Raw genomic sequence first — 18,642 nt, forward strand, 5'->3', positions numbered from 1 at the left:
AAATATAGTAGTACATACAAAATACAGGCTTGCTTAATTTATGTGCTACTCTGAGAAGTTGCCAGTTCCCGTTGACAAACAGATTAATTCTTTTTGCTATCTTATTAATGAAGAGTCGCTACTGAATCTGATGGAGAAGCAGGATGCTGCCATTAGTGGTGGAATTGTGCTGCGCCTCCGGGGTGGCTGCTCCGCACTGCCAAGAGGTCTCCGTGGGGATCTGATACTGCTTTTGAATATCCTATAATGGAGTTGTCTCGGCTCTCTGAGATCTGACAGGACATAGAAAATAATGTCTAGGAAGAGCTGCAGCCTATGGAAAATGCCTCACGAAGTGACTATTTTAGGATTTGAATCCCCAAATACCACCGTATTGCTGTGTACTGTTTCGCGGTGTGTCACTCTGTGCGTGCTACTTCTTTCCAGTCCTGTAAGTCACTCAGACTCAGGTTATGAAGCGGGTCTGTGTTTGGGTAGTGTATTCTCGGTTGCTTGGAGCTTTCACCCACTGGGGATGAAGCGCCGCAGCGAGGTGAGGCCGAGGGCAGGGCTCGGCTGCGAGGTGAGGCCGAGGGCAGGGCTCAGCTGCGGGAGCAGCCCGGGTGGGTGCGCGGGGCCCTCAGCGAATGCCTTGTTTTAACTCCTGCCTCTTCTGCCCTCCAGGCTGGGACAGGGCAGGGCCTGAGAGCTCAGCATCCTCATCCCCTCGTCACTACTGTGTGTGACCAGTGCAGTAAGGGAGCAGCAGCACCTTGTGTGCGCCCTGTCAGGAGGCTGCTAACACGGCTGGGCACGTTGTAGGTGTGTTAAAGCGGGATTTTTTCTCTCCAAGAGGGAGCTCAGCACAAAGGCGTCCCCTCGCCTTGCTGCCAAGCAGGGGCACTGCCACCGTGAGTTACCTGGGGAGCTGCCACCAGCGGTGGGAGCGGGGCTGAGTCACCAGCGCCCCAGCGCAGTGACAGGGTCAGGCCCTGCAGTGGGTGCTGGGGAAGGAGGCAGGGGCGGGCAGGGAGGCTGACGTGTCCTTCGTGAGTCAAGCCGCTGCTCATCCACGTGTCGGGGAGATTTAAAAAGTTTGGGAGGGCAGAGAGGCATGCCCAGAGTGAAGGCTGGCAGGGAGGCAGAGCCGGAGACTCCACGATCATGGGTATCTTCTGCCACCAGCAGCCTCTGGCTGCCGCTGCTCTGCGCGTCCCCAGGAAGGCCGGGGACAGCAGCACGGCGCCGGGGTCCCCACTGCTCCTCCTCCTCGTCCTCCTCGCCTCCTGGCCGTGCGCTTGCCGAGGTGAGGAGCAGCCCCTGGGCCCCGCTCCGCAGCCGCCCTGCACGGGGGCAGCCGCCTGCGCGCCAGCCGCTGCCTCCCCACGGAGCCGGCGTGGGAGCAGAGGCTGCTCTGCGGGAGACGGAGGAGGCGCAGAGAGAGGCTGGGTGGGCGCTGCCGCGGACCTGGAGCCTGCACAGGGACGCGGGAAGGGCGCGCGGGGTCCCCGCGTGGGGCGGGAGCAGGTCTCGGCGCCCCTCGCATCCCGACTCCTCAGGAAGGAGGCTCCCGCCTGGAGCCTGCTCAGGCTTTGCAGCGCAGGGCACCCGGGCAGAGCGCGTCTCGGTAAGGGGGTTTCGTAGGGGCTGCTGGGCAGGGTGCGGGGGCAGCCCTGTGTGTTCCCGCACGGTTGCGCTGTCCCGGGCAGCATCCCCAGCGCAGCCGCTCGAAAGCATCGTTACACTAGGAAGAGGGCTGGCACATAGATTTTGTTCAAGTGGGAAAAGACAGAAATTGAATGTTTGCTGCAGAAATAGAGCATGGGCATAGACATGGGCATTTGACAAAATATACTTCGATTTCTATTGTCACACTCCGTATATTTTGAATTTAGAAATATTAGAAATATTAGAAATATTTAGAATTTATGAATAATCATGGCAGAAAAATTCCATGTGCAGTGAGCATGTCTGTTTTCCTGTATTATGTGTAAGTTATTTTCATTAGGAATTTTTGTTTTGTTTTAATATGAAGAAGCAGAGAGATCTAAATTCAACCTACTGAATAACCTGCCAAAAGTTGTGAAAGAGGGGAGGGAAGGAAAAGGAGAGACAGGGAGAGCAATAGCTACACAGTATTTTATCACTGTTCTTGGAGAAAAGATTTGAAGGAGCCCATTCAGGGAGAGAGTGGGAGGAAGAAGAGAAGATTGAAGAAGTGAATCCTAGGGTGAAAAATTACTGAAAATCTGCATCTGTCATTGTGCTGACTTGGAGGAGCTTGAGGATTTAGCAGATGGCAGCCTTGAAGGAGAAGAGAGCAGACATACAATGGACAGTGTATGGTCTGTAAGATGATTTTCTCTTCTACGTTCCTTTTAAATAGAATTGGCTTTCCTCAATAGCACCATTTTTTTTTCCTATGGCTTTTCTGTGTATTTTGCAAGGTCACTTTATTGTTTCCCCGTGCGTGTTGGTGTTGTTAGGTATGTGAATGGGGGCAGTCCATACCCCTGCAGGAGCGCGCTGCTTGGAGCCAGGTGTGACACAGAGCAGACGGGACTGCTCCTGCAACAAGGAAACTTAGGAGCTGTTAGAATAATCTCATCTCCTCTGTTCAAAGGTTTAAGCTGCTCCAGGCATAAAAGAGAAAAGAAAAGAAAACAAAACCAAAAAAAAGGAAAAAGAGCTGTAATATTTGGGCTTCCTTACCTGCTGGTCTCTACTTTATTGGCTATTGGATTTCAGGCTATTGGATTTCTTCTGTTCACCCAGGAGGGTCTTGGGAATGAGGCAATGGCAGCAGCAGCGCTCAGGGACAGAGAAGCCAAGATTTCAGGGGATGGAGTGTTTATCTGAAGTGTTGCGCAGCCCCACGCTCGGAATAGGTCCTTAAACCAGACGCCAGTCCAATACTCCAATGGGAAGATATTAATTAAGAAATTAAGAATAGGAAACACAGTAAAAGAATTGTAACACCTTTAATTTGTTTGCAGTTTCTCTTTGAACTAAAACCAATATCAAAAAGCACTTTTTTTTTTTTCATTAGGAAGCATTTGCCACATGGAACTTGCAGAGATTTCAAAAATTCCCACATTGCCGGGAGCGTGTGGCTGGTGCAGCGTTCTGCGGCACTGGGACCTGCCCTCTGGGCACTCTCACAAACCACTGGCACTCATCTCTGTTAGTTACGGAGATTCTGATAGCGCATTGTCACTGTAAATGCACCAGATAAATACATGCCAGATAAAATACTGACAATGCGGAAAGCTCGATATTCCGGGAGCTGAGCTGGGAGGGACCCAGATGTAGTGAAGTCCAGGTCTGCATCCCAGCTGGGAAGACAGGGAGAAGAGGAGCTGCCCCCAGGCAAAACTGGCACCCAGGGGCACCCAGAAGAGCTTCCTCAAAGTGGTTTTTAACAACTCCTGCTACCAGATCAGATCAAACTGCCTCCTACAAATTATTGTTTTTCACATTCCAGGAAAAAACAGATTGTTCAGGGCATTTCCAGCTTTCCACTTAATGAAATAACACATTTAATCTTCTAAGAGACTGAACTTTTCCATAGAGCACACACCAGATAGAAGAAGCAATGCCAATTACATATATGGTATTTCCTTCTCAAAAAATTGCGCATTGTGTATATTATTGAAATAGGCTACGTAGCACATGTTTAATTGCAATATATATACCAAAGTAACAGGATCCAGATTAACAGCTTCAGATGAGCTGAGTTCTCACAAAGCTTGAGGACTTGGCAGCTGTAAATATGGGAATGTGTTTTCCTGAGCAGATAAGGCTGAAGGGCTCCTGCACACATTTTTCTTTCCTGTTGCTTGTTGCTGAGAACGGACCGAAGCTAGGCTGACTATTGGCGAAAACAGGCTCATATCTACCCTGTTTTTTGCTAAGAGGTGTCAGTGTCCCTATCTGTGGTCACCTTGTGAGAGAACTTGCTGCTCCTGAGGTAACCAAGAGGAGGCAGAAGCTACCAGACAACTCTAACAACGTGGGGTGGGAGATGCCCTCAGAGCATCGAATTCTCTGTACTGTCAACAACAAGGGTCCTGCAGACTTGAAAGATACAGTATCATACTCAGAGTTATTTTCTCATTCACTGAAATAGGAAACTTATAAAAATTACTCTTTCTGTATGGTATTGATAAGCCCTTTTTCATGCTTCCAGGTGCACCGATGGCATCCCAAGTACTACAGGCAGATCAGGATATGCAGCTGTGGAAAGAGGTAAGAATGGCAGGCAGGGTGGCTCAGCCCACGCGGGTAGAAGCCCTTGGCCGTGGGACTGACGGCTGGCAGTGATTCCCGCAGCTCACTGTGAGCAGGCCAGGGATGCACAATTAAAGCTCCACTGTCACTGCGTGCTGCTGTGTGGGATATTCCCCTGTCTTCCGTGCCAGTTCTTGCTCTCACACCTCGCTCTCCTGCACTTCTCACACGTGGAGCTCAGGTGCTGCCTCTACTCCCAGCCCTACCTCTCCTGTTCACCTCCTGTCCTGATGTCAGTGTCAGTAAAGAAGTAAAAACGAAATGTGTGGGTTTTCTGAACAGTTCCAGAAGGATGGTGAGGCTGGGTGGTGAGGTATCACCCAGGAAAAACAGAAGTCTTGGCTCAATGGAGAGCTGAAGACAGTTGTCATTTAACTGTCAGTCACCAGGCAGTCACTGTCTCTGGAGACAATAGTGTCCCATGCAGGATTTTTATAGTCTGCACAGGATAATAGTAATTGTTTCAATTCATCCAATCTCTCTCCTGCTTCTTCAGTTCCACACACAGGACTGATATTTAATAACATCCTAGCATCTTACTTTACTATGTAAGGCGTAATGTCCTGTTTCAGTTATCTCCTCTAATGTTAACACTGATGGTTATTGTAGCCTCCATTCCCCTCTTTTAAACCTACATTGTGCTCCGATGTGCTTTAATGCGGGTTCTTCCATGCCCTTTTGGAACAGATGGAGCCGCAGGACTTAACACTTAGAGAGGGCTGGCCTGAAACACGCCGCTCTCCTGCTGCTGTCATCTTGAAGGACTGTCTTGGTGTTTAATTCTGTGGCTTCTGATAACATTAGAAAGCAAACGACTCATCACGGAAAGAACGGGGTTCGGGTATACAGAGTAAATTTCCTGCTGTTGGTGCCTTCCTGGGCACACTTCCTTTATTGACAGCTTCCTTCACCTCAGAGTTACTGACTCCAGCACTAACACACTGGCACCTGCACAAGCCCTGAAGATATTTATCTCCTGGGAGAAAAATTATCTCTTGGGAAGTAATATCCTAATAGCTAGAAGAGTTTATGAAAATGAGTTAAGTTCTGTATTAAAAGATGCTGGCTTATACATTTCTGCATTTATCCTTTCATTTGCTTTTTAAAGCAAGATTCACTGCAACAGTTATTGGAGGGCCAAGGCAAAGCTTCTCTTCTCAGTGGATAAAGAAGTATGCATAAAACATTAAATTCCATGTGAAATTATGTAACATATTCTTACCTCAAATGTTTAGTAGTGAAGCTGAAGTCAGGATCTCAGAGAGAAGCAAGTGTAGGATCAAATGAAGAGAACGGAGAAAGGAATACATTACCAACAAAGACTACTTGAAAAAGGAACCTTTCCCACCACCCCTGCTAATGCTTTCTCTTCGATTCTCCCCTGAGAAATGAATCGTTTCTTGTCTTGAAGTACCCTGATATGCACTATTTGTTCATCGCTTTTTTTTTTCATTTAATGTTTTCTTCACTATAGAGTGCTGTTCAGGGCTTTTTATCTGCAATAAACCTAAAGGACCATTGTATTCTGCACTTTTCATGTGAAAAAAATTTTTGCAACAATCTGTGAACAATATAATGATTGGTAAAGTGTTTTGGCATCTAACTAACAGTATCAAATATTCAGTGGAAAAAAATGGTGCATTCTAATGTGGGTTGCTATTGATACATTTCCTAAATTATACAATGAAAAGTTAAGCCTTTTTACATTATTATTAAATTTGCAGCTCCAGCTGAAGTGCTGGTGATTATTTCTTTTCCTTATGAAAGACTTAGAGCTTTTACCCCAGTTGAGCTGGGAAAAAATAACTTCAAAGTGTTTTTTTTGTTTGTTTGTTTTGTTTTTCTATTTCTTTCTACTTCCTGAGTAATAACTGCACAGAAAATACTTTAGTCTGGAATCCTTTCAGCCTGGAAAAGTGACAGTGGAAGGAGGCCATGATTATGGTCACGAATAGTAAAGAGAGGGTGGGTAGGGACCATGGCATCTTCCAAGACAAGTCTGCAGCAGCGCTCATGAAGCTGGCCTTGAAAGGACTGGCCAAGACCGTGTGCTGGTCTTTTGTGCAGTGCTTAGCAGAGCCTTACTGTGGAATGCTGGCGAGGGAAAAGTTTACAAAGGTTTAGAGAGATCCTGGCCAAATGCACAGAAGTCCACAGAGCTTTATTATAAAGGAATGACCTCTGACTCAGAGCTTGTGAGCTCCACATTGCTGGTGGTTGGAGAGAACTGTTGTTACCAGGTAGTTGGTCACTTGTTAAGCTTTTCCCTGCATGCCCACATTTGGCCATTTTTGGAGGTAAGATGAAGAGCTAAGTGGACCTTTTTTCTGTTCCTGATGAAATGACTGCAGGGTCTGGGGTTTCTTGGGTTGGTCTATGGTGGTGGGAGGGAATGTTGTTTCTGTTGTTATGTCTATTTGTGTCACTTCTGTTGCATTTTGTGCTGATGTGCCAAGTTCAAAGGCAGTGACTGTTTTTTGGTCTGAGTTCAGGTTCTTTGAAACATCCTCAATATATATCTTACTAGTCTTGCGATTTGGGACCCATCTCCTGTAAACAAGACCCTGTAGACTTTTCATTTGTCAATGAAACCAGCGGAAACTTTGGAGATTGGCTGTCTGGTGACTCACACGAATGGACTGGCATGTGTAAGATGTGCTGGCAAGCACCCGAATTGCTCGAGAGAGGGGTGTGTGTCATACACCTGCAGCGATGCTGGAATCCAGGCAGCAAGGCAGCAGTTGAGGATACCACTTCAGTACTGACATTTTCTTTGCAGTTTATATAACCAAAAGATATCCCAGAAGATATCTATGTCCATAGTCCGTGCCTCGGAAGCTTACAATCTGCCTCTGAATTATGAGTGTGTCTGAGAAGGTTATAAGTAGGAGGGATGTGAATGGTATTTCAGAATAGTGCATACAGATAGGTATGTTGAGAGTGTTGAGATTAAGCAAGTGTAAATTTGTTCATTCAGTTAGGAGTGGTTGTTTTTCCTGAATTTCAAGAATGCACCTAAATGAATTCCCTATGGTTGGTAAGTTTGCTATGCCTTTGGTTGCACTGAACTGTTCTAGAAAATGTATATATTTTGTGTATTTATGTTAAATATGGCTTTTTAAATAACTGCTATGTGAACTTTTACAGATAGATGATGCATGTTCTACCTACCTGTCCACAGATTATCAGCCTCAGGTGAGTTACCTTAGATAGGTGTTTTTAATATTACTTATTAAATACAGCAGAGTGGAAGTGTGATGTCTGATTTCATTGTTTCTTTACTGTAGGCTTCCAGTGCACTGGAAGAGCTTTGCTTTTTGATCATGGGATTTCTCCAGAAACCACAGGTAAAGCACATGAAAAGTACTTAATGTATCTGAAACATGCTCACTCAGTGTGCCAGTGTCTACAGTGAATTCAGAAGACACAATATCCAAACTGTCTGAAGTAATAGTATCCATTCTGATGCCGAAATACTGTATGTCCTAATCAAACACGTATTGAAGAAAATTGTGAAATTCCAGTGTTTGGAGAATAAGGTCCAGTTTGGATACAGGATTTCAGGTGTTTATATTGCTCTAGATGAGAAAAAATATGCAAATTATACAGCTGTCTATGGATAAACAAATTTACTTAGGATAATCTGCTGCTGCCAACTTTTTTTCCTTTTTTTTTTTTGCTAGAACTAGAGCTTCAGTTCATAGTGAAACATAAAAACACAGATTCTAGATATGACAAAACAACAAAACATTACATGTATCTCTTTTGACCATGGGAAGGAGGGAATGGCACAATCTTGGCAATATGAGTATAGAGAAGCATCCCATTAAACCCATCAATTCTTCCAATAATCAGTGGCCTCTACAGGGGCTGAAAAGAGCATTCACATTGATAAGCAAAGCTATATAGCTTTATATATATATATATTTATATATAGCTATATATAGCACTTGAAAATGTTCCAAGCCACTACTAAAAAGTTCATAATGTAATTGAAACTGGCCATTGCTAAATAAAAGCCTCTCTACCAATATTTTTCCCACAGGGTTTAGATGAAAAAGACAACACCAAAAGGGTAAGATTTCTGTGTATGTTTTATGGTAAACTAAAATTGTCAAGAAAATCATAACCTCCTTGCCCTGTCTTGTAGTAAAACCCCACTTTTAATTTTTTTGAACAGTTCTTATTTCATTATTCTAAGACTCATGACTCAGGCAACTCAGACCTCATGGTAAGTTGCAGAGCACCTCATTGTGAGTACACGTGTGCTTGTACTTAAAAACAAGATAATGTTCCTTTTGCTAACAGTCTCTCCTACTGGATAGCAAGGTCAAAACCACAAAATTTATGTACAAAATATAGAATATGTTTTAATAACATGGCAAAGGATCAGCAACACTGAATGAACACTTTATGCAAATCCAAAACTACTGAATAGGGTTTCATAACTACATCTTAAGTAGTTTCAACCTGAAAGAATAAGATCACTTGCTTGTTTCTGGTGTTTTGTAAGCATAACATATGCAGTGAACAACTCTCACTTATACCAGGTGAGAATCTGGCCTTAAATATTATTTTTAATGAATTGCATTAATTATTAATTAAATGGTATTACTAATTCATTAGAATCATAAATATCTGTTAGGCAAAATAGTATAAAAGTCTAATTAAAATTTCAGATTTTTCTATGGATAAGTACCATGCTTTTTTATGTAGCCTAAATTTTTTGGTATAAAAATAATAACTCTCTAATTAATAAACTAGTAACTCTCTAATAGATAAGATGATCCACTCTTGCTTTTAAAGTGCACACACTGTGTTTTTTTATGTGCATCAGGTATTTTGTATGTGTGTCCTATGACACTGAGGAGGTTAAACATGTTCGTGTCTTCTCATCTCTTAACAATCATTCTGAAACGTTAGTGTTACTGCCTTGTTCACTGCATTTCCTCAGAAATATGCTGTGCATCTCCTACAAAGCGACACTAGCTGTTTCCTAGGCTTCTGGCGAATACCGTTGATGCTGCAGTGGGGATTTTCGTAATAGAACTGCTCGGAGTGCAGTTCTGAAAGCTGAGGAGCTTTTAGCGATAGTCAGGGCCCAGTGGAAGGAGCTCCTGCTGAAGAGGCTCCCGCCTCCCTCTTCCTCCCCATCCCGAAGCCTTTCCTGCCCGCCCTAGGGGTTACTGCTCTCCCTTGGGGTTCAGCTCTCCAGGTGGCTCTTTCACAGCCCTGGGTGTGGGCTGGGATGTAGGTGAGTGACCTCCTCCTTGCCCCGTTCTCCCTTCTCCACTGGCTGCAGGGCAGAGCTGACCGCCCTCTTTCTCTCGTGTAAGTGATGCTGCATGGCAGACCATTACAAAATTTATTTGATAATGGTTCTTTCCTGTAAACTATTTTTCTAGCAAAACATCCTTTTTTTTCCCCTCTGTGTTTTAAATTATTTTAAAGTGAATTATTCACTACAAAGGTGACTGAAGATGCTAATTTTCATAGCAGATAATCATAGAAAAGTTAGTAGAAGTGGTGTAGGGAAATGTTTGCTGTAGCCTCACAGAGGCTGATTGGAGTTTGAATAATTGCAATTAGCTGGGCAATAAGTTTGTGAACTGTGCTGAACTTTCAGGACATAAAGGTGAGGATGCACAGCTCTTCTCTCCATCCCTGTGTGCATCACATTCATAGTGTAAATATAAATGTTGGCGCCTTTATGTTGTCAATTCTGAGTGTTCAAGAAATGAGTTTCTCAGTTAACACCTTCAGCGTGGGAAGAGCCATGATGTGCATCATGAGGTCAGGATTTCATTGTTGCTCATGTGTCTGTGTTCGTGTCCTCTCAGTCGTCTGTCCTGCATCCCTTGCTGCAACTCGTTCCCCAGCTTAATGAGAGAAGACTGAAGAGATACGAAGTGGACGTATGTAATCTTCAACTATGCATGCTTGCAATTGCACTCCCTGTGGTTCGTTAGCTCTCCTGAAAATGTCCTTTTAGAACCCTTCTGCTCATAGCACTTCTATTTTCAAGATTTAATATTGCACTAGTGTACCTCCCTTAGAAATATCTTTTTTTTTTCTTTTTTGCTATTCTTTAATTCGTGTGAAATAACCCTGCTCATATTTAACATGTAAAAAAGGAAAACTAAAATAATACATCTTGATGTGGGAGAGTGGTAGAACAGAGAAAAAAGTAGATCTAATAGCTGATTTATAAAATGAAGAATACGTTCAAATTCAGCTTTACCATTATAATGCAATTGAATTGTTTTTTTTTTTTTTTTTCTAGAGGTTTCTCTTTTTCACATTTGGAATTAAAACCATATCAATTAATTAGAAACATATTGTTTGTGACTTACAATATTAAGAATTTCCAAGTACCTTAAAGACAGTATTATGATTTAAGGTGCAGGTAAGAAAGTTCTCTTTGATACAACTTCTGCACAAAGTTTATCTTTCTGAGTTATGAGCTGTAGAAATGAGTCCTTTGAGAATATATTTTTTCTCTCACACCTTTTAAAACTCCCTTAACTGCATTATTACTTAATTTAGCATCAACAGAAACAAAACATGAGAAAAGAAATATATCTTCTCATTTCAAGTAGCATAAATTGAGATTAACTTTTGATTTAAAGGCATATATTTCAGAGTAGAGTACGTGGAAAAAAAAAACAGGGTAACATCTCTTATTTTGGCGTTTTCAGTATGGGATTAAAGAATGAGCACCCCCCTGACTGTTCTTGCAGAAAGAAGAGCAATAGGAAATTTTAGTTTTTCTTTTTTCTTTTTTTCCCTGATGAATGAGGGAGCTATATAATTTGGGTCTATCTTAAGAGAGGTGTGTTGCAATCTGGAGAGTATGTTTTCAGCTGCATGTATAGCACTCAGGAAGAATTTGATTAAGTAGATACAGGCTGAGTTTGACAGTTTTTTTATTCTCTTCTTAAAAAACAGTTCAGAAAGTCATGTTTCAATGAAAATACATATAGCATACATATAGCATACATATAGCATTTTGTATGAAATACATTTTTTTTAAATACAGTTTTATTTTTGATCATTCACTAGACTTTTTTTTTTCTGTTAGTTGGAAACCGTTTCTTTGGAAATCTTTTTTTCATAATTTGTTCATTCCTTCCTACTCTGCTACTTTCAGGTATGTTCTGGAAAATACTTCAAACAGCTAAACACACTTTATCACTTACGTTCACTCCACAAAATTCATAATGTTTATCACCAGCAGCTTTTCTCCTATGAAGTTTTGGCTGTAAGAACTTGTCTCATATGCTTTTCTCCCGGGAAATCTCAGGAAGTTATGTGAAGTTATATTAAAGAAAAAAATCCATATCCACAGTTGGTTCATCGTCTTGTAGCAAAAAAGAAAAAAGCAAGAACAAGTTGGAAGAGATCTTTGTTAAAGAGGGCAATCTATTTTAAAAATACAAGGGGGGCCCTTGTCAGAGCAAACAACGTCAAAGACAGATGAGAAAGCTCTCAGTATCAACCGAATCACCCAGGCACTCCTGGATTGGTTCCCAGCGTCCCAAACTACTCAGGATGTATGATATTGGCTCGGATCCCGCTGAGTAACTATAGAGAGTCTCTGAGAGCAGGTTTACACAGTGCATGACAGTCCACTTAGAGAAACAGTGATGATTTGGCCCACCATTGATATATTTTAATCATGGTGCCTAAATAGTTTTATAAGCCTAAACATTCTTTGATAGAAAAATGTAAATTGAGGGAGAAGATTCTTCATCTTCTTCTTTCACATGTCAGAAAACTATGGATGGCTTCATCCTACAGAAACATTTAGTTAGGGATCAGGCAGTTTGGTGTATTAAGGGAATCAATTTCTTGAAAGTTGATTAATCGTTTAAATAAACCACAGAGATTAGAAAAATTTTGCAGCATTGATTCAGAAAGTAAATCCTGCTTGAAATAACAAATCAGAGTTCTTGTTATAACAATATTTGGTTTATTTATCTATCCATGAACAAACAAACAAACAAAATTCACCAGAACACTCCTCCTTTTCTGTCTGTCTTAGCTTTTTTGTACATTGAAAAAACATAAAGGTCCATATGGTTTATAGATCCTTAGGAAAAGAAGAATAGTTGCTATCTGACATAAAGCCTGGGCATATGCTAATATTAACATAGGGGTAAGAAAAAGTAATTTTAGGGCAGTATTTTTTCCAAAGGAAATTTTAAAAAAAAACCCTCAAAACGCTGGAATGATTTTTGAATGAACCCCAAGCAGGCTGATTAAATTCTGGGGCTAAAGGCAAGTATTTCATTAAGCATATTTATAAAAGGCATCTCATTTTTGTTAGATTTTTATTTTAGAAGTGAATGTATGATGATGTGTTTCCATCGTGGCCAATGATAGCTAATTTAAATAGCTGATTTTTTAAAGGTCGTTAGTCTTTCTCTTATTTATAGTTGTGATTATTAACACATGGAAATAATAACACTTAGAATTGGAAGCAATCTGCAGTGCAATAACATTGATGCTTTAACTCGCCATTATTATGTTATGCTTATGTTCCTGTGCTGAGTTAAATACTTAAGGCCATGCATAACTTTTAAGATCATTATTTCTTTGGGAGAGCTTGTGTTCTCTGTGCGGACTTCTTTTCTAGATACTATGTTTTGATAGTAATCTGAAAGCAAAATTAGAGTCTGTCTAACTAGGATTTTGTAAAAGAGGAATGGAGTATGGAGCTGTGGCAGTCGTATCAGAGTGACACTTACAAGCAGTGGGGAGTGACTGCTCCTCTGTGTTACCTCCTGGCTTTTGGCAGCTACCTTTAGAGACATTCTGAGTTGAAGGCTGCATCTGGACTATTATGTGAAATAATCATTAATGGATTTAATGACTAATAGTGATTTAATAATCATTAACAGCATTTGATTTTTGTTGATATGTATTTTAAGTGACTGTTTACTTTGGAATATTCTATCATTAGGCATTCTGGTCTACAAAATGAAGTAGTATATATATTTCTCTATGCAAATCTACAGATTTGTGAATGTACACTCACATATGCTACTGCACATATTAGTTTTTTTTAATTTCTGCAAACACTTTTAAGTTTAGAAAGAAAAGTGCCAAGATGAAGACAAACTTTAGCTTTAGTTCTTTTTTAATACTAACACATGACATGAAATCACAGAGGGCAACTAATTGACAGTCTCCAAGAGGTGCCTGGCTAGAAGTTGAGAACGCCATATTAGCATGCTAAAAGTCTATCAGATAAATCAGAATTCCTATTATTAATTGTACTCTTGATTCCTTTTATATTCTAGCAAAAATTCCTTAACTTGCAACAGTTGCACATTTTATTTCTATGTTTTTATTTTCCTTCATACATTGCATAAAGAAAGAAAAACACTGAAACAGAGAAACTATAAGACACTCAGTTGAGAGTGTCATCTGAGAATACAGATAATGGCAATGTACAGAAACCCAATGACAGACAAATTTTTAGTCTTATCAAATAAAAAATAATATTGAATAAGTTGTAGATCTGAGGCAGGTATTTCAAAACTAGGTAATACTAGAAGGTGGTGGTCAATATAAATAAAAATCATGCAGACATTTTGCAGACAGCAAAGAAACTTGGTATAGTGGTATATGAGGAATTCAAAATGCAGTCAAAATTAAGATAGGCAAGACTCTGTAGCGATGTGTAGTTTAAGCCTGACTTTCTTTGAAAGTTCCTTCCTAAGTGTTTGGAAATGATGGATGGCATCCTATTTTTCAATTCTTAAAGCATTACAATAGAGCATGAAGTGACTCCTACCTTAGACAACTGTGGTTATGACCATAACTTTAGACACTGCATGACCTCGGGTTTTAATTAAGAGTTACCATCCTTGCTAGGGGAGGATACAATTAATTCCATGTACATTCTGTGACATTCTGCTAGGCACAGGCTTGCGCTATTTTGTTCCTGAGCTGGCCTGTTTCTGCTTCTACAGGACAGTCATCTCACTGACAATCTGACTTTTAACACAGACACTGACAGATCTGTGGTTCAGTCTTGTGCATTTGCCAGTCTTCAAAGCCAGCCACCTTATGCCCTGTACTTGTTAGAATTAAGTGGCATTGCTGTTTTATTCATTGTTCTCTCCCTCCTCCTTCCCTTCCTGTATGGATAAGCAGCTGTTTCTCAATGTGTGCAAAATGAACAGGACAGAAGATCATAGGCACTGGTCTATTCCTTGGGATTAAATCTGGGGGTGCTCATCATGAAATCTCTAGGAATAGTGTGGGATCTCGCGGGCTGGAGCCCAAGTATTTCTGCTTTGGAAGGTTTGCATTATTCTCCTGGCATGTGCAAAGACTGATTCTGTTATGTCCTTAGGAACAGTCTTTTCTGTTTTTCTATGGAAACAGTCAGGTTGGGTCTGAGTAATGAAACCTGGAAAGATGAAGACTGCTCATCATTCCTGCTGTAATTCTAAAGCACCTTCCACTGAGCCAGAACTAGAGGTGGAATCTGGCCCTCGTTCATGTGTTTTTGGCAGTTTCTGCATGAAAATAGGAGCTTTGTTGTTACTGACATGGAGAAACATACATGAGGCGAGCCTGAAGAGGCAAGAGTATATGGCAGTACTGAACAGAGCTTTGATAAGTACATGTACAGCCTCTCCATATGCACCCAGTCACAAGAGTAGGTCTGACTTGAAATACTTTGCTTTTCAGGAAGAACTGCAAGGACCCGGAGGGATTCAAAGTAGAGGCTACTTTTTCTTCAGGGTATGTTTATTTCTTTGCTTGTTTGTTTGTCTTTCTTTTCAAAGTAAGCACAAGAATTGAGGGAATGTATGAGGGAACTTTTTTTTTTTCGGTATTTTTACAGTATCCTACTGTAAGTATTTCCATTCTAGATATTTGTCTTTTTTTTTTTTTACAAGGATGAGCAATGCATTTTCCAAGACTTTACAAGGTGCATTCCGCATGGCACAATCTGTGTTTGTAGAGTTTTAAGAATAGCAGGACTAGATTGGAATTTCTTGGTAATACAGAAGACATAGTAGGAAGGTTTTGTACATATATGTACATGATGCCATGCTATTTCTTGATAAATCGTTGGTTATTATATGTATAATTCTCAGAAAAGTTCTAGAAAATATGGAAAATATGACATTCTTCTAAAGTATTGTTCAACAGTGTGTTTATACATTACATAAACACAATGCCATGTTTACTTACTCCACCATAATAGATATTGGGCCCGACCTTCCATTTTCCTTCTATTTTCACCAGTAAGTTTGGAAAATAAATAAAAACAATTCTCATGAGAATGACCTTACTCTGTCCAGCTTTCATGCCATAGAGCCTTTTCATTTTGTTCATCCAAAATGGATTAAGTTAAAAAATGTCAAGTCAGACTTAACAGTGATTTTCTTAATTTTGGTTAATCACAGTGAAAAAAAGACATGTTTGTATATCATATTTCTCATGTGTCAGGGATCATAAAGATCTCATGATAGGCCAAAGTTAACAGTTATGTTAACCCATGGTTAAATAATGAATTAATCCATGATACAGTCACTATAGCAGAATAAGCAGCCCATACTTATTAAGCTCAGCAAGAGCTTTTTTACAAGCTTTAGTAGAAAGTGAATCAAGTTCCGAGGTCATGCAAAATTTTGCTGCTATGGACATGGTGAAAAAGGAGAAACTCCTCACTTATGTTAAAGAACACAGTTTAAAAATAAAATAATCAGAAGTAACTTTATGTATTTGTTAATTGCCACAAACATTTATAATGTACCTGCAGCAATTTGTAAGCACATCTTAGGTAAAGACAAAAAGAATGAGGGGTAATGGTCTCTTAGACTTCTTGTGGCCTCACAAAATCATACAGGACAAATATAATTCATTCTTCAAACTTCAAAGCTGAAATGTTACTGTGTAATTTTCCTCCGAATATGGATATGCATTAAATGATAATGGATCTCAGGTTTATCTTTAATGATGATCACAGTGACAAAACTGAGAAACATATGAAATTTTACATATACCGAGCTTTGTGGGGCTTTCTTATTGAAACTGGTCAGTTATACAGGTTGTTTGTTGAATATTTGTCTTTCAGCCACGCAATGGAAGGAGATCAGTGGATTTTCGCTAAGGAGGTATTAATTGAATGTTATTAATAAAGATCTCTGTTTAAATATGTTTATCTTTATATAAACAGCCACATAGTTATGTTCAGAAGAGGTGTTTAACGCAGAAAGTCTTTAACTGTGCTTTAACTTAGATTTCTGCAGATAGATTTTTCCAGGTCCATTAAATTCACCTTCCTCCAACTGAAAAGAAGAGAAGCTGTAGGTGCTCACTCCCTGCAACAAAGAAATTGGAAGTGTTTCAGGCAGCAGGAAACAGAGAACACCTGGATTTGTAGATAGTTTGGAAAATTACTAATGATATGTGTATGTCAGGAAGAACCTGTCAAATATACCCTGGGAAGTAAGCTGACCTTCTGGAGCTAATCCTTCTGTTCTTACACAGAAGAAACTCCCACTGAAACTGAGCAGCGACTTCTCCATTTAATTTCAAATAATTCAGCACTTTGGAGTCATAAACAAGCTTTTCTTTGGCAGTATTATGATGATCTCTTATCTAACACATTTTACACTCTATTATACTTTAAGCATTTAGTGTTACGTTGTATCAACAACTAAAGCTTTTTCTTACCTTTTTCAGGATTTTAGATTCCTGATCTAGAACTAATGCTGCAGGAAGGCTGAGTCCATGGACATACTGTTTTCTTTACAAAAATTTTCCTTACCAATGTACATTTCAAAAATCACGAGAATGTAAATGTTCTTAAATTGGATTCAGTTAAGAATTGAAATGTTTCTTTACTTTCTTGAATGTATTAAAAGCATATTAAAATTCCTTGTTTCCTAGTGTTATGTTTATGACTTGTGTAATGCAACTGTGAAAAAGTTGCAGTGTATGCACATTGCTTCGAACAGTGTTGATATGTGCATTTATTTTCCCTTCTGAATAAAGGCATTCAGTTAGAGTTGCTTTACTGAGAATGTTTGCAGTGCAGACTTTGGGGTTTTTATCAGCATCTATTCTTTCACCACTGGACTAAGAGTGAGCTCAATCCCACAGAAGTCCCATGAAGGCTTTTGCGCTTGGTAAAATCCTGCTGTAAGTCTAAGTCATGAGATACATTTTTTTGTTGCTCTACTACAGCATATACTACTGTGCTGTGACAAAATTAAGGGAACAGAGGAAGAAAGCGTAGGAGAAAGCACCAAAAGTGCCATGCTTTGAAAAAATACAGATATCGCAGTGATGAAAATCCGTAGAATTACCTAGAATTAGAACCTTGGCGGAGCCGCCTCCCTCAACGGCCTTGGCGCCCCAACGGCCACGGCGCCCCCACTGCCGCCCTCCCGCTGGGTGGGAGCTCCGTGAGGGGAGCGCGCGCCGCGGCGGCCATGCAGGTGGGGCCCGGAGCGCGAGGAGGCGGCCGGGAGGGCAGGGGCGAAGGCGGCAGCCGCCGAGGGCTCCCTCGAGGCGGCCAAGGGAGGGAGCCGTGAAGCCTTCCCGGCCCCGCGGGGTGTCCGGGGAGGCGGCAGGTCAGAGCGGCAGCGGGCGAGTGGCTTCTCCTGGACGTACGTCATGGAGACCATGTGGTATTTTTAATAACCTTGGTTTTAGCAGTTCTCTTAATCATCAGTATTCTTTTGTTTAATCATTAATATCCTTTAAGAATAATAAAGTACTGCACTTTGGTAGCTGGGTAATCATAGCATACTATAAAGCATCCCGTCACTTGCCCAAGGGGAAGTTGCAAGTTAGTATTTAAATTTAGCTTAGGAGTGTTATTTACACCCAAGAACTGAAATTACGCAGCCTAGGGGTTCCAAACTGAATATGGCTGACTGTCATCCTAGCAAAGCTGGTGGTATTTCCAGCATTACCTTACCATTACCTTAGGCAGCAACAAGAAGTATCCTGAGAAGTTTTGCTCGGGATTGGGACCTACTAGTGGAGTAATACTGCGTAATAAATCAGTAATAGTAATTCTGTAGTCCAGGTTTCTCTCTGAAACCGATTTATGTTGGATCATTTTTGCTGTTGCTTAAGTCCTTTGCCAATTATGGTCAAACATCTACTGAAGTTTTTGACACACAATTTACTTCTTCTGTGCATATACTGCACCCTTAAACTAATGTGTTGGTATTTGGGTTCTTACACATTGGTTTAACTCCATTTGTTAAAAATTGTTGAAAGTTGGGCAGCTTCTGATATTCCTTCACACTGGAGTTGGGTTTTATCTCAGAGACGCATCTCTGTTATGTTACTGTGATGATAAATGTAGTTTTCTTGATTCAGTTCTTC

At 40.8% G+C, this 18,642-nt stretch overlaps 1 protein-coding gene across 1 annotated transcript; it reads left to right on the forward strand.

Moving 5' to 3' along the window:
• Window positions 1-1,122: 1,122 nt before the first annotated feature.
• Window positions 1,123-17,027, forward strand: NMU (neuromedin U). Its single transcript, XM_088524814.1, has 10 exons — window positions 1,123-1,285; window positions 4,169-4,227; window positions 7,417-7,464; window positions 7,557-7,616; window positions 8,315-8,344; window positions 8,450-8,500; window positions 10,110-10,184; window positions 14,977-15,030; window positions 16,373-16,412; window positions 16,984-17,027. Exons 1-9 carry the CDS (start codon window positions 1,144-1,146, stop codon window positions 16,406-16,408), a joined length of 555 nt encoding a protein of 184 aa, XP_088380940.1. The 5' UTR covers window positions 1,123-1,143; the 3' UTR covers window positions 16,409-16,412; window positions 16,984-17,027.
• Window positions 17,028-18,642: the final 1,615 nt, after the last annotated feature.

The sequence above is a fragment of the Tinamus guttatus genome, unplaced genomic scaffold (assembly GCF_059628265.1).
Source record: "Tinamus guttatus ecotype Peru unplaced genomic scaffold, ASM5962826v1 Tinamus_guttatus_pri_ptg000213l, whole genome shotgun sequence".
Classification (NCBI taxonomy): Eukaryota; Metazoa; Chordata; class Aves; order Tinamiformes; family Tinamidae; genus Tinamus; species Tinamus guttatus.